At 57.8% G+C, this 15,492-nt stretch overlaps 1 protein-coding gene across 2 annotated transcripts in view; it reads right to left on the bottom strand.

The window, feature by feature from the left end:
- The window catches only part of LMX1B (LIM homeobox transcription factor 1 beta), a 75,156-nt gene extending 74,865 nt beyond the window's left edge, over positions 1 to 291 (bottom strand). For both annotated transcript variants that reach the window (XM_008155311.3, XM_008155312.3), the window contains exon 1: positions 153 to 291. In XM_008155311.3, the coding sequence (XP_008153533.1) occupies positions 153 to 291 (139 nt within the window). The remainder of the gene's footprint in view (positions 1 to 152) is intronic.
- Between the last annotated feature and the right edge of the window lie 15,201 nt (positions 292 to 15,492).

Genomic DNA, 15,492 nt, shown 5'->3' with positions numbered 1-15,492 from the left:
TCCAGTACCACTCAGGAGTGTTCCGTGTTCCCCACACTCCCACGTCCTGCAAACCACTGCCTTCAGCAGTTGGCCTGGACGCCTGCTTCCAACTCGGGACGAGGCCCCTGTCTCCTGCCGTGACCACTGGGGCGTCCCGACCCCGCACTCACCCAGCAGCACCCCCAGAGTGGCGGGTCCCGGGCGCAGGGCGTGCTCCTCCATCTTGATGCCGTCCAACATCTTGGCGCAGTCCGTCTGCCCGCGGGGGAAGCACCTTTCCAGCGACTCGGGACCTGTTGCTATATCCATGGGACGCGGGGCGCGCTGCGGGCCCCGCCGGCCAGGGTGCTCGCCCACCCGCCCGCCCGCCCGCTCGCCGCCGCCGCCGCCGCCGCCGCGTCCCCGGAGCCGGGGAGGCGCGGCTCCCGCGGGGTTGGGGCTGCGGCTGGGGCCGCCGGTTGCCCCCGGCGAGCGTGCAGCGGCGACGCGCTGGCCCCGGGCCCCGGCGTCGTGCTGGCGGGCCGGGGCGGCTGCAGTCCGCGCCGCGCTCTCCCGGGCACTCGCAGCCACGCGCGCCGGCTCTTCTGTCACCTGCTTGTCAGCCCCGGAGCTGGGCTGCGGCCGCGGCTGCAGACGGAGCCGCGGGGAGGAGGCGGCGGCGGCGGCGGCGGTGGCGGCGGCGGGCGGGGGAGGGGGCGGGGGCGTAGGGGCGGCCCCGCGGGCGGGGGGGGGGCGCGCGCGGGCTGCGCAGCGGGGTCCCGGGCGGGGCGCAGCGGGCCGCGGGGCTCCCGGCGCGCTCCCCGCACTACTCCAGTGCCATGGTGCGCCCGAGGAGCCGCTCGGTTTAGAGCTGGGGCTGGCGGCGGAGGGATATTCCGGCCGGGAGCCGCCTCACCCCTCCTCAAACTTCCTGACATTTGAACTCATTGGCGCGCCTCGTATCCCTGCGCCGGGATGAGCCGGCGACTCCACGTCAAATAGTGCCGCCGCCGCTCCCCCGCCCCCTGCGGGAGGGCTCCCCGCGCCCCCAGCTTGCGCCCCGCGTGGCGCCCGGCCCCGAGCGCGGGCTCGGGGGCCCTGGCCCGGCCAAACGCCCCGTTGGTCCCTCTCAGAAGTTTGGCTTGTCCTGGAAACAAATCCTTCTGCCCCACCCCCTTGAAAAATTGATTTGGGAGTTGGGGAATGAAGGCTTTCTTTTTCTTCCATGCCTTCTTCATTATTAATATTTTGTAAAGCTCCAGCGCTAAGAGGAGTGGCCCCGAACGAGGCCAGACTGCGCGGACGGCGGGGAGCGCTGCAGCTCCAGGGGACGGCGCCGTCCGGGGCCCCCGACTGCCGGCCGAGGTAGGTCGCACCGGGCTGAGTTCGCGTCCCCAGGCGGCGGCGCCTTCCCGGGGCCGGTTTGATCCGCAGAGAGGGCTGGCTGCCGGGATTGAGGGAGGGGACCGGCGGGAGGAAAGGGGACCCTGGCCCAGGGTGGGCCCCGAATCTGGGATGAGGGTCCGGGGAGCCTTCCGACGTGGCAGAGATCGGGCGGAGGGGTGAGCGAAGATCGCGGAGGGGCCCCAGGATCAAGAATGGGGGACATTGGACAGGCGAGGAAGGCGAGGCCGGGGTTCAGGCGACGGAAAGTTTAAGAGGACGATTCGGTCTGGGAAAGGGGGTCCCCAGGTAGGGTTGAGGGGGGCAATGGATGAGAACCTGGCCTCGCAGGATCTGGAGTGAGGAGCAGGGTGGGGGTGGTGGCCCCAGGTCGGGGACTGAAAGCCCGACACGGTGTGCGTGTCGCCGCGGGGAGGAAACCCGACTGGCGCTGGGCGAGGCGACCTTTGGCGGCGAGGCACCCGGCGGGAGTCCGTAGGCCGCGCGCGGCAGGGACGGCGCGTGGAGGGGCCGGGGAAAGTGGACCGCGGAACCGGGAGCGAAAGGCTCCGAGACCGAGCGGCCCACTCCGTCCGGCGCCCGGGAGGCCTGGCCCCGCAGGACCTGGACCGCGCGAGGGGCGCAGGCCGCTGCTCGGGCTCAGGGCGCCGCGCCGGGACCCGCTGCGTCTTCGGCCCCCGGGTCCCCACGGAGGCGCGGCTCGCGCGGGGGCGGGGGTTGGGGGCGATGCGGCCCCGGGGCGGGCGCGGGCTGACCCCGCGAGCTGGGGCGGGCCGGCCCCGGCCCCTCCGGGAGCGGAGCAGCGGCGCGGAGCGGGGTGAAGGCGGAGGGCACGGGGGGCGGGTCCCCTGACCCCGCTGGAGGCGAGAGGGCGGATCGGATTTGGAGCTCAGGGGAGGCTTGGTCAGAAGTGGCCCCCTGTGCCGTGGGGCCCCGCGGAGGGGCCCGGCTTTGTGGGATTAGGGCCTCCAGCCCCACCCCGGTACCTGCATTTGTGTCGGTGGGCGTGTGTGTGTGTGTGTGTGTGTCTCGGTGGGCATCTGTGTGTGTCACACGTGTGCACCGTGTTTCTGTGCTCCTGCGACTTAGTGGGCCTCGAAAGTGTGATTCTGTGAATGTGTATCCGACTCCCGTGTGTGTGTGTGTGTGTGTGTGTGTGTGTGTATCTTTGGGCCCTTCCGTGCCTCGTACCATCCGTGGTTTGGTAGGTCGTTGTGTGTGCGCCTGTGTCTGTGTCGCTGTGCGGGCGCGTAGGTCTTTGTGTGTCGTCTCAGCCTCCGCATTGTCTCTGGGGTCCTTTTCGGTATGAGTGTCGCCGTGTCACCGTCGTGTGTCTCTGCGTGTCTCCGAGTTCCTGAGTGATTCTGTGAGCTCCGTGTCCCAGAGTTTGGGGTGTGTGTGTAGGGCTCTCTGTCTCGGTGAGTTTCTCCTTTTTGTGTGTGTCTGTACCCAAGACGGTGGATGGGTGGATGCAGAGTTTTGCTCACACGCCCTTGATCCTCGGCCCTTGAAAGAAAACCCCAGACCTTGGGCTCCGGAGCCTGGGCCGTGGCTGCCTTCTCCGGGCGTTTGGGGCGCGGGCGGCCGCTGCCCCGAGGAGCGGGCGGCCGGGCGGCGCACAGCCGGGCGCAGGGCTCGCGGACCGATCGGGCATACTCTGCCCTCTGCTGGCAGCGCCGCGTCCCCGCACCTGCTGTCGGTTGCCGAGGCGGGTGGTGGTGGGGGGAATGGGGGTCCGGTTCCAGGCCCAGAACCTTACCTTCTTCAGAGCGCACGTGGGCATCCGTTCCCGTCACAGGCCCTGGTGACCACCCCAGACCCCAGCATCGGGGGCAGCGTTCCATCTTCCTCCACCTGCCTCCCATTCCCCCTTCCCTGTGCCCGGCCTCTTCCTGTCCACATTTCTCTCTTTCTGCAGAATGGGGGGAGGGGGGGCCCTGTGGCCAGGCCTCTTAGACTTGGCTGACCCTCGGGGCCATGCGTCCAGCGCTGGGTGGGCGCTGCCAGCTGTGTCCACAGCCACAATCCCAGGGCACCAGTTGGCTTGGGCTGCCCCGATTGGATGCCGGTGGCTGGTCTGTCCCGGGGCGCACAGATTTTTGGCAGGTCCCCGTGCCTTTGCCCGCATCACAGCCCACACCACCGGAGCAGACCCTGGGAGGGCCAAGGGTGGGGGCTCGGCGGCGCGACTTGGGTGAGGGCTGCTTAGTGCACAAACCCGGAGTCCCCGCTCTACGTCCTCCCTGCTCACTGCCCACTCGTCTGCCCCTCTTCCCGGGTCACCCTATAGGCGCTGTTCCTGCCCTTTGTCCCTGCACCGCATCACGCATTCCCCCAGCCGAGTCTGGGGTCCCGGATCCTTCGCACGCAGACGCGGAGGCCCCGGTCGCTTTCATGCACAGTTGCAACTCCTGCACTTCCAAACCCCTCGCCCCGCTGAAGTGACTGACCGGACGGTAGAACGGGGCCTGGGCCCAAGTCGGACACAGCCCAGCCGGTGGGCAGCGAGCCGGTGCCTTGTTCTGCCCGACAGCAGCCCGGTGATCCGGTGCCGCGGATTGGCCCGCGCGATCCTGGGCCCTCGACGCGGGCGCTCTGGTGGATCCGGGATTCTCACTGGCTCGGACGCAGCAGCAGAAAAAGCTTCGTTTTCTCCACCTAAGGAAACACCTGTTGGCTGTGGGGAGAAGCAAAACCGGAGAGGGAAGCTCTAGGTTGGGTGTCTGGGCTTCCCAAAGCCCGTGGATGCCCCGGCCTCACTGAGCCCTCCCCATCCCCATGGCCCCTCTCCTCAGGGCCTCGCACTGCCCGCCCCCTCCGGCCCGAGGCAGAGCTACAGCCCGGTGCATCCCCTCCCCCGCCCCCTACCCCCTCTCCCCCGAGCTGACTGACCGCTGGGCACCCTCCCAGTTTACAACCCCAGCTGGAGGCAGGATCCTGGGCAGGGCCGGGGCCCAGAGGCATGAAAGTGCGGAGGAGGAGCTACACGATGCAGGGTTCTACCCTGCTGGGGAGCCACTCGGATCCATGGGAGTCAGCCAGACTGGACCTGAGCCGCCCCCAGCCAGGGGCCGGTGGGGAGTTGCTATTCCGGGAGGCAGCCCCTGGAGGCAGGAGACCTGGGAACTCTGGAAGTTGAGCTGATGGCACCCAAGGTCCCCATGCTCCGCTCCCCAGACCCAAGGGTGCTCAGCCCGGGACAGGTGGGTCAGAGGCTCAGCCTCCTCCTCAGCCAGCAAAGAGATGGCTGTGTGTGGTAAGGACCCGTCACCTCCGCAGCCCAGAGGAAAGTGTCTACAGCCTCATGCTTGAGGAGAACGCGGGCACTGATTTGGGTGGAGGTCCAAAGAGAGGGGTGACTGGGGGAGGCCCAAGCTGCGGGCCCTCTGACTCAGTGCTGGGAGCAGGTTCTCTCCCTCCTGGGGTTCACTAGGCTGATGGCAGAGGTGGGGGGGGGCGGGGGGTAGGAGGTTAGGTGGAGTTTGCTGGTGCGGGGCTGTGTGTGCGACTGTGTGTCCTGTGACTGCGGCTCTGTGCAGTGTGGCGGACTGCCCAGCCCCAGCCAAGTCCCTCTGCTCCCTGCAGCTCAGCCCCACCCTCAGCCAGCGGGTGGGGTCTCTGGCCACAGACCATGACTTGGCAGCACAAGGCCTGGGTCATGAGTCAGGAGATTCCCCTCCCTGGTGGGTCAGGAGACCAGGCTCCCTTAGCTCGAAAGGGTCTGGCAGCCCCGGACTGGTGCTTAGGGAGCGACAGGGCCCTGGCCAGGTGGCTCAGGGCTGAGGTCTCCCACGGGCCCAGCAGGGGTTAGGAGTGGTCAAGAGCAGGCCGCTAGGAGTCACCCAGATCTGGTTCCGGATCTGGCTGTGGGACCTCAGGAAAGGCCTGCTCTCTCTCTGTGCACCTCAGCTTCCTCATCTGTAAAATGGGCGTAAGGACAGCATTTATCCTAGAAGGCTGTGGAGAGGACAGAATGTGAGTGCTCTCCAAAGTGCCTGGCACAGAGTGGGGTGTATAAGCATGTGGTAAGTTATTGGATGAAAGAGAGTCCCCAGGACTGGGGAACCCACAGCGCCTCCTCCAACCAGAGCCCAGGGAGAACAGACCACACTGAGCTGAGCCGTCTCTCTCCTTAGGGCAGTTGAGACTCAGATCCTGGCATCTGTGGGCTGGGCACAGGAGACCACCCCTCCCCCAGGCAGTGCCCAGACTTCCAGCATGGACACGGTGGAGCCCAGGGCCAGCGCTACCCAAGCCGGAAGGGGTCAGCCATTGCATGGGGACTCTCAAGGTGCTGTCACTATTTATTTTTTCAAAGGCACTTTCCTCAAGAATCGTTGCATTTCTTACCAAATGGACGGGCTGGGTTATTTCAGCAGCCCATCTAACACCAGGGGCTTCCCTGGGGGAGGACTTGAGCCAGAACAAAGAGACGACCGAGGACTGTATTTGGAACCAAAAAAAAAAAAAAGCCCCATTAGGACATGAAGAATAACTCACAGCAAGACATTTTCTATGACTTGGACACAAATTCACAAACGCAAGAAAGTTCATTGGGAAGGGTCCAGGCTGGGATGGGCGGGAGGGGCCTGGGTGTGATGCGGGCCCAGCGCCCATCCTATTTGATCTTTATCTTCAATCCACTTCAAAACGCTGGGTTCCAGCGGAGTTGGGGTTCGCCCCTTCCTGTAATTATTTGGTGTCTAGTAAAGGTTTTATGAGTGTCTGCGCAAATAAATGCATTCGATGTGCGTTTGTTTTGGCTGGTGCCGCTTTCTATAGGAGGCGTGCGTGCCGTGTGTTGGCCCTCAGAAAGGAAAGGGTGAGAGTGAAAATAAAAATAAAACCAGGCTATCGGGACCCGGCAGAGGGGCAGAGCCGGGGCCGGTCCACTTCGGACCACCACCCCTCTGACGGTGCATGTGGGGTTTGCAGCCTTGAGGTTTGCTGCATGGAATTGTGGGCTGGGAGGTGGGCTCAGTGAATTCCAGGTTCTAGGAAGGCTTTTTGGAAACAAAACTCTGCTGCCTTTTAAAATATATATATATTTTTATTGATTTCAGAGAAGAAGGGAGGTGGGGAGAAACGTCCATGATGAGAGAGAATCATTGATAGGTTGCCTCCTGCACGCCCCCTACTGAGGATGGAGTCCACAAACCCAGGCATGTGCCCTTGACTGGATCGAACCTGGGACCCTTCAGTCCACAAACTGACACTCTATCCACTGAGCCAAACCAGCGAGGGCCAGAACTCTGCTGCCTTTGATTGCTGTCCTCTGGGCATTCTTGGTGAAGTGAAATGAATAATTGGTAAGGGTGAGGTTTGGGGGCATCACTCCGTCATGTAAGTGGCAGCGTGTGCCTGCTTCTCTCGAATGTGAGCTCGGAAGTAGCTGGCTGGGAGATGGGTGCCAGAGATGTGGCTCCCAGCCCTCTCCAACAGGGCAGCGGGGTGGGCGGGAGGGGTGTTCCTTCTGTGTGGTTTGGGAAGCAGGGGTGCTCTGTCAGGGTGAAGAGCCAGTCCAGGGTGTCGGGCCGGGAGCGCCCCGCCCCTGTCTCCGGTACCCTCCTGTGCCTGGGCCGCTGCCTGCGGGACCGTTTGGTTTGGCGCATGCTCGCCGTCTCTTCCCCTAGCACTGCAGTCTCGATTTGTTTATTCTAAAATTATTTTAGCATTTTTATTGAAGTATAATATATGTAGAGAGAAGTGCACAAAGCATAGTTACTCTCATGCCCCCCACACCTGGATCAAAAGAGATCATGTTTGCCCGGCTGGCATGGCTCAGTGGTTGAGTGTTGACCTATGAACCAGGAGGTCGTGGTTCGATTCCTGGTCAGGGCACGTACCTGGGTTGCGGGCTTGATCCCCATTGTGGGGCGTGCAGGAGGCAGCCGATCCACGATTCTCTCTCATCATTGATGTTTCTCTCTCTCTCTCCCTCTCCCTTACTCTCTGAAATCAATAATAAAATATATTTTTTTTAAAAAAGAGAGAGAGCATGTTTCTGGCTCCCAGAGTCTCTCCTCCTGCTCTCCCGGCACTAACTGCCCAGCCTTCCTCCAGGAAACCACGGACCTGGCTTCTGTCGCCAGCCAGGAGTTTTGCCTGGTTTTGAATTTTATATCAGTGGAGTCGTGCAGTATATACTCCTTACCATAAGTTATTCATGAGATTTTGCATGAAAATATGGCTTTTTCTCCTGAAAAATTATAGGCCTGATATTCTTAGACCCTCGTCAAGCAGGGTGTTGATAATCTCGGGCTAAATTGTGCCCTCTCCCCCCCACCCCCAATTTACCCCCATGCCCCCACCCCAGACCAGACACTTGCCCTCTTCAACTTGCCAGGGGGTGTTTGTGTTGGTAACTCCTGTTGTAAACCTGCGCCTCTCCCCCGCCTCAGTCCCTCCCCAAGAGGAATCACTGTAGGTCCTGGGGAAGCACATCCAGAATCTTCTCTCATCCCGGTCCCTCCATCTGCCTCGGGTATCCAAATCCTGAGACTTTTTAACAGGCGAGGAAATCAGTACCTCAGAGAGGTGAAGCCACTCACCCAGGGTCACACAGCAGCATGTGTCAGATCCCGAGTTCAAACCTAGATCAGCCAGACTCCAAACCCCAGGCTCCTCCCCACATGGCTTCTCCAGGCAACCAGGCCAAGGCATGAACAACGCGCCCCCCCCCCCCCCCCCCCCCCCCCCGCTCACACACACACACACCGCCTTCTTCCAGCAGGGAGGAAGCTGGACTTTTTCCAAAGCAAAGGCTGGGAAACAAAACCCAAAACAGAAGACAGGGCAGGGATGGCTCCGAGGCCCCAAAGCCTAACCTAGGGTGTTGCAAGTCTAGTCTGGGATGCGCTGGTCTGGGCTGGTGTGACCTCCCAGATGCACCGGGGGAGGGTGGCATATGCCATTCACTGAGTCTGCACCACATATGTGCAGGTGCTCCTATGGGGTATTCCTGAACGCTCCCAATGCGCCTTTGAAGGAGGCATTATGACCGAGCTCCACTTTACAGATGAGAAAACTGAGGTTCAGATAGGCCAAATGTATTGCCTGAGACCACCAGGGTCTGAGTGGCCATGCTGGGCTTTGAATACACTCAGTGTGACTCCAGTGCCTGTGCTCTGTGCCACAGTGGCCCCTTTCTTCCCTTGGTTTGCCCTTTTGTCTGAGCCACCGGCACCCTCCTGCTGTGACAGAGGTGCAGCCAGGGGCTTCCTCTTGGGTGCTGAGAGATTCTGGAGTCTGGCTTGTGGCTTAGTTTCAGAAGCCACAGGGTGGTTCTCAGGGTCTCAGCTTCTTCATCTGGATGATATCACTACTTTCCATTACTACGTGGGGGTTCAACTAAGTCTGTGGGCTTTTGAAGCTGACATTGGTAGTGACCGGTTAGAGGGGGTGCGAGGGTCACTGGTATGCAAAGGCCCTAAGGCATGTATGGCTGGGTCAGAGCAAGGGCATGGACACAGGTGTGAGAAGGAGTCTGACCCCAGGGCATTGTGGGACTAGATAAGGGGCGTGGACTTGAACCCAAGGGCAGTGGGGGGCCACGGGAGCATTTAAACAGTGTAGTGCCACAGTCAAGTTTGTTTTTTAGGACGATCTCTCTGGCTGTGGCGAGGGGCGAGACCAGAGCAGGAGGCCGAGTGACGAGGCCACTGGGTTTCAATATCCCTTTTGTATGGAAAGGGGTTGGGCGGTCCTGGGAGCAAACCTTATCCTCCAATTTCCCAGAGAGGTTGTGTTTCCAGATTCAGGGTTTCATGTTACACAGAGTTATTCTTTCTGGAATGTGTCCCCCGAGCAACCCCACTGGACTCTCCTTGGAAGGAGGGGCTCCTCTGAATGTGAGATGCACATTTATGCCTGAAAGCGGAGCATCCCAGCCCTGGGGCTCGGCAGGGTCTGTCCCCGAAACCGCCCAGCAACCCGCAGATGGAGCAGCACTGAAGAGGCGGGGCAGGCTGCAAACATCAATAACAGCAATAATAGTAATGATGCTAATAATTAACCTTTATTGACGACTTACTCTGCCAGGCCCTTTGTACAGCCTCCAACATCTGTGATCTCCGGGAATCCCCAAACCAGCCTGTGAAGTCGCTGCTGCGTGGGCTCCTGTGGCGCAGATGAGGAAAGCGAGGCTCCGAGCGGGGGAGTGCCGCGCTCGCTCCGAGTTCCTGAGTGTCAGAGCCAGGCCCGTAGCCACCGCCTCGCACCGCCACCCGTGGGTGCGAGGCGGCCTCCAAGGGGCGGTGAGCTGGCGTGTTGGAGCTCTGTGGGATCAACTGTTCCCGGTGCACAGAAAAGCCAGAAAATTCCATCCCTGCACCCTGGCTCCCACCTGCACCTCAGCCTTCAACCCTGCACCCTGGCTCCCACCTGCACCTTAGCCCGCATCCCTGCACCCTGGCTCCCACCTGCACCTCAGCCCGCATCCCTGCACCCTGGCTCCCACCTGCACCTCAGCCCGCATCCCTGCACCCTGGCTCCCACCTGCACCTCAGCCCGCATCCCTGCACCCTGGCTCCCACCTGCACCTCAGCCTTCATCCCTGCACCCTGGCTCCCACCTACACCTCAGCCTTCATCCCTGCACCCTGGCTCCCACCTGCACCTCAGCCCGCATCCCTGCACCCTGGCTCCCACCTGCACCTCAGCCCGCATCCCTGCACCCTGGCTCCCACCTGCACCTCAGCCCGCATCCCTGCACCCTGGCTCCCACCTGCACCTCAGCCTTCATCCCTGCACCCTGGCTCCCACCTGCACCTCAGCCCTCATCCCTGCACCCTGGCTCCCACCTGCACCTCAGCCTGCATCCCTGCACCCTGGCTCCCTCCTACACCTCAGCCTGCCCAGCAGAGTTATTCTCTCAGGAAGACTTGGTAATTCAGGCTTTTCTGAATCCGGGAAAAAGCTCCAAATCTAGAATTCTCCCAATGGCCTCTAAGGCCTCCGGGCCTGTGTCCATCCCTGGCCTCGCCTCCACTGCCTTCGCCTTTGCTCTCTGTGCGACTCGCCCAGCTCCTGAAGCAGCTCATACCCTCTCTTGCCTGCAGCCTCTGAACAGGCTGTGTCCTTTGCCTGGACGGCTTCCCCCACTCCCTTTCCCTGGCTTTCTCCTCCTCATCCTTTCTGTCTCTGGGTAAACGTCACCACCTCCCAGAAGCCTTCCTTTACCTCCCAGGTCAGCTGAGGTTCACCTCTTCCATGTTTTCAGCCAGGAGTGTTTCTGCCTCCCAGGAGATGGGATTATCTTTCTTCCCACCCCTCCCTCTTCCTCCTGCAGTCTCGGGGCAAAGCCCGGGAAGGAGCAGGAAGAAGTGATGCGGAGAGTGCCTTCAGTGTCAAGGCAATGGAAGGGGCTCTGTAAGTTGGGGAGGGGACAGTGCCCTTGGAATATAACATGGCCCGCAGCGTGCTGGCTCAGTGGTGGGGGAACACCTCTCCCACGGAGACCAGCTGAAGACTCGGGCAAGACGTGACTTCTCCCACTGAGATGAGTCTGATTGCTGTCCTGAGTGGCCACCCCTTTCCTCCTCCTCCTCCCAGGAGCACTGGGCAGAGAAGATGCACACGAGGACAGGCCTGCCTGGTTCTCAGGGAGGGTGGCACGGTCTGGGGAAACTGAGGCAGCAGGGTCTTGGGGATGGAGAGGAGCTCTGAGGCTTAAGGGTGGGGATGGGAGTGGGTGAGGAAAGGAGAGGCTGATCTCTGGAGACTTTTCCCCCCAGAAATGTTATTTTATTTTTACAAATTAAAAATTTTTTTTTCAAATGCAGCTTATATTCAATATTATTTTGTATTAGTTTCAGGTCTGATAGATCTCCTCGGGCAAGGGAAACGAAAAAACAAACAGACAAATGGGACTAACTCAAACGGAAAACTTTTTGCACAGCAAAGGGAACCATCAACAAAACGGAAAGACGACCCACCGAATGGGAGAACGTATTTGCCAATGATACATCTGATAAGGGGTTAATATCCAAAATTGATAAAGAACTCAAACCACTCAACACCAAAAAACCCCCCAAACAATCCAATTTCAAAAAAGGGCAAAGGACCTACGTAGACACTTCTCTGGGGATTCTTTTCTTTTTTTTTTAATATATTTTATTGATTTTTTACAGAGAGGAAGGGAGAGGGATAGAGAGTTAGAGACATCAATGAGAGAGAAACATCGGTCAGCTGCCTCTTGCACACCCCCACCTGGGGATGTGCCCGCAACCAAGGTACATGCCTTTGACCGGAATCGAACCTGGGACCCTTCAGTCCGCAGGCCGACGCTCTATCCACTGAGCCAAACCGGTCAGGGCATTCTCTGGGGATTCTTGATGGCACTCACAGAGGCAACTCGTGGGGCAGGGGGACGAGGGATTGTGGCCAGGGGCCTGGTCCCTGTCACAGCACCCAGTGCACAGTGCATGGTGGTGACTCTCAGGATTCCTCCCTCAAGGCCTCAAGCCCTTGTCATATCCCCCCCACCCCCCGTCCATGATCAGAGGCCCTGCAGGAGGGACTGACTGTGGGGCGACTGGAAGGTGACATCCCGAGGGGACTCTGCCAAGGGAACGCTGTTTCCAAGGTGTTGGGCTGCAGGAACAATTTAGAAAATCTGTTTCCAGTCATTTCCTTGAGCAGCTCATTCCTTTTAAATAAAAGAACATTACAAAGCACACAAACTCAAGCCTGTTAGACACTAAATGCTCTCTGCACGTAGGAAGCGCCCATCGGGGAGGAGGGCAGGCGTTGTGGGGGTCTTAGGGCCCTGAGCTCTGGGTTCTAGATTGTGCGTGGGAACCCGAAACAGTCCAGGTCTGCTTGACAGGGCCGCGGTGTCCAAGGGGAGCGGGGGGTGTGGGGGAGACACTGGGAATGGGAGGTGATTCCAAATGCTCCCTGAACATGTGAGCAAGCACCCTAGCCTTTTCCTAAAGAGAAGATCCCCCCACATGTTTTTGACCCATTTGAGTACGTAAACTAAAGATGACGAAACTGTCAAATGCCCACTTAAAATATTAAGCTTATGATTTGGTCATTACCTGCAAAATGGCAATCATCACTTGATTATAATTTTGGATATTTATAACGGTAACCTGAAAAATGGGTGGAAAAGAGATAATAGATACACATATTGATTTTTCTTGCAGTTTCTGAGGCAGTGTTATTTCCAGCTTGTCACTTGCGTTTCTTCCTTTTTAATTGTGATAGAATAATATCACATGAAATTGACCATCTCAACCATTTCAAGTGTACGATTCAGTGGCATTGGGCACATTCCCATTGTTGTGCAGCCATCACCACTGTCCATCTCCAGAACTCTTTCCACCGTGCAAAACTGAAACTCTGTCTCCATTCACAATAACTCCCATTCCCTCGTCCCCCTGGCCCGGGGAGCCATCGTTCTACTTTCTCTCTCCACGAATTTGGCTGCTCTGGGGACCTCAGATAGGTTGGAAACATGCATATTTGTCCATTTGTGATTGGCTTATTTCACTTAACGCAATGCCCTCAAGATTCATCTGTGTTACAGCATGTATCAGAAATTTTGTTCCTAAGATTGAGTAATATTCCATTGAATGTGTACTAGTATATCGAGTTGCTTCCACGCCTTGGCTTTTGTGAATAATGCTGCTATGAACATGCATATACAAATATCTCATCAGATTTCTGCCTTCGATTCTTTTGGGTATATATTCAGACGTGGAATTGCTGGGTCGTATGGTAATTCTATTTTAATTTTTTGAAGAAGTGCCATAGTGGCCATACCATTTTACATTCCCACCGACAGTACACAAGGGTCCCAATTTCTCTACTTCCTCTATTTTTTGTTTTGTTAGTAACATCCAGATGGGTGTGAGGTAGTAATTCATCGTGGTTTTGATTTGAGTTTCCTTAATGAATAGTGATGGCGAGCATCTTTTCACATGGCCTTTGGTCATCTGTATGTCTTCTTTGAAGACATGTTGTTCAAGTCTTTTACACACACACACACACACACACACACACACACACACACACATTTGGTAGTTGAGTTGTAGCTCGTTATATATTCTGGGCATCAACCCCTTACCAGATACATGACTTGCGAATATTTCCTCCCTTACTTTGGGCTGCCTTTTCATCCTGAGGGCTGTGACCTGCGATGCACAGAAGGTTCTGCTTTAGAAGTCCAGTTCCTCTCTTGGTGCTGTGGTTACCTGTGCTTCACCTGCGTTTTTGAATCTGTGTCCTTTGTCATGACTAAGCCACTTTTCAAGATGGCCAGTCTCGTTTTCCAGAGCACCTAGCTCCACTTCCCTCTAAGAGGTTTGACACAGGGTCGTGTGTGTGTGTGTGTGTGTGTGTGTTTGTGGAGGGCGGGGGGAGTGCTGTCGTTACCCCATGCCACACCCCCCTACTCGCCGAACATTACACCACGAGGTTACACTTACTCTTGTATAAACCCATGACCCCCACACCTACTCTACAACGCCTACTGTAAAGTCCTATTTGCAGCAACATGCAAGCCCTGCTGTGCGAGGCCACACTCCCAGGAGAAATCCTAACACGACCCAAGATGACTTTATCTCTTTTAGCCCATTTGTCAGTCAGGTTGCTGGGATCAAGGTTTAAAATGAGCACCAAGTGAGACACATTTCTGGCTGGTGTGTCTTCCCCAAACGCCATTCTGCTGGTCAAAATGAAATACTTAGAAAGTGGCCCATAACACAGCATGCTCTGCCAAGAGGCAAACTGCAAGGAACCAGTTTTCTGGGGAAAGCCCTGCTTTATATTCTGGCTATGTAATCCTATATAATAAAAGCCTAATATGCAAATTGTCCCCTCCACTGGGAGTTCGACCAGGGGGCGGAGCTGGCCGGCCAACTGTGGAAGGGAGGCCCCAGCCAGCAGCCGCTAGGGACCCTACCTGTGCACGAATTTCATGCACTGGGCCTCTAGTAATTAATAACAATCATAGCAGCAGAAATAACCGCTGTTGTTGGCTACCACTGGCACTAGCTCAGCGCTTCACACCATCTCGCACTGAGTCCACACCACAGCTGTATGGGCCACTCATGTTCCCTTCTACAGAGGAGGAAACTGAGGCTCAGGCAGGTGAAGGCACGTGCTGGGAGAGCTGGGATGTGAACTTTTGTCCTTCAGAGCTCAGGCTCTTACTCGCTACATGATTCTGCTTTTATCCACCTGGTTTGTGCCAGGCTGGACATGCCCCTGAGAGGAATCCACCTGGGGGTGGGAGGGATGGGTAGGTTTAGAAAGCTCCTACCTCCCTCTGAGCAGTGGCTGTTGTTCCTCTTAGTTATGCACTCATTGGTTGATTCTTGAATGTGCCCTGACTGGGGATTGAACCCACAACCTTGGTGTTTCAGGACAATGCTCTATCCAACTGAGCTGCCCAGCCAGGGCCATACATGTCTCTTAAATCTTTTAAAGTCTATACTCCCCTTCCCACCCCCTCCCCTTCTCCCCCTCCTCGGCTCCCATCTCCCTGTCTCTCTCTCTCTCTCTCTCACCCTCCCTCCCCACCTCTCCATCCTTGCCATTTGTTGAAGGAACCTGGTTGCTGGTCCTGTAGAGTTTCCCCTCGTCTGGGTTGTGCTGCGTGTACTCCTGTGAGGTCCTTTAACATGGTCCTCTGTATTCCGTGTAATCAGATCTAGAGGCTTGATCGGATTCAGGTTGCACTCTGTGCTCATTTTTTCTATAAACCTAAACCTGCTCAAAGAAGAAAGTATATTACTTTATTAAAAACACATCATGAGTTCATATGGGCACTTCTCGTCTAAATTCCGGATCACAGCCTCGTCCACCGGGCCCCTGTGGACTCTGTCTCCCGAGCTGCGTCCCTTTCCCCAGTTCCCAGGGGAGAGGAAGATGTCCTCCTTTTCCAAGTCCCACTTCCACGTGGCGTTCCCAGGAGAGAGTCCCCATGCCACCGGCGTGATGATTGCTTTTGTTCTCTTGCCATTTATTTCTGCTTTGCCTGAAGGGAGCATCTTGCTGGGCCAGACAGTCACTTGGAGCGACTCCTCTCCATGTGGTCACCACCACTTGCCCTACCTTAGCTTGGTGCTGGCTTTGCTCATTTGACGTTTGGCATTTCTCTCTGAAACAGTTAGCATTG

Source organism: Eptesicus fuscus, chromosome 15, assembly GCF_027574615.1.
Source record: "Eptesicus fuscus isolate TK198812 chromosome 15, DD_ASM_mEF_20220401, whole genome shotgun sequence".
Lineage (NCBI taxonomy): Eukaryota > Metazoa > Chordata > Mammalia > Chiroptera > Vespertilionidae > Eptesicus > Eptesicus fuscus.
The sequence above is the reverse complement of the archived record's forward strand: the minus strand, read 5'-3'. Positions and strand labels throughout refer to the sequence as shown.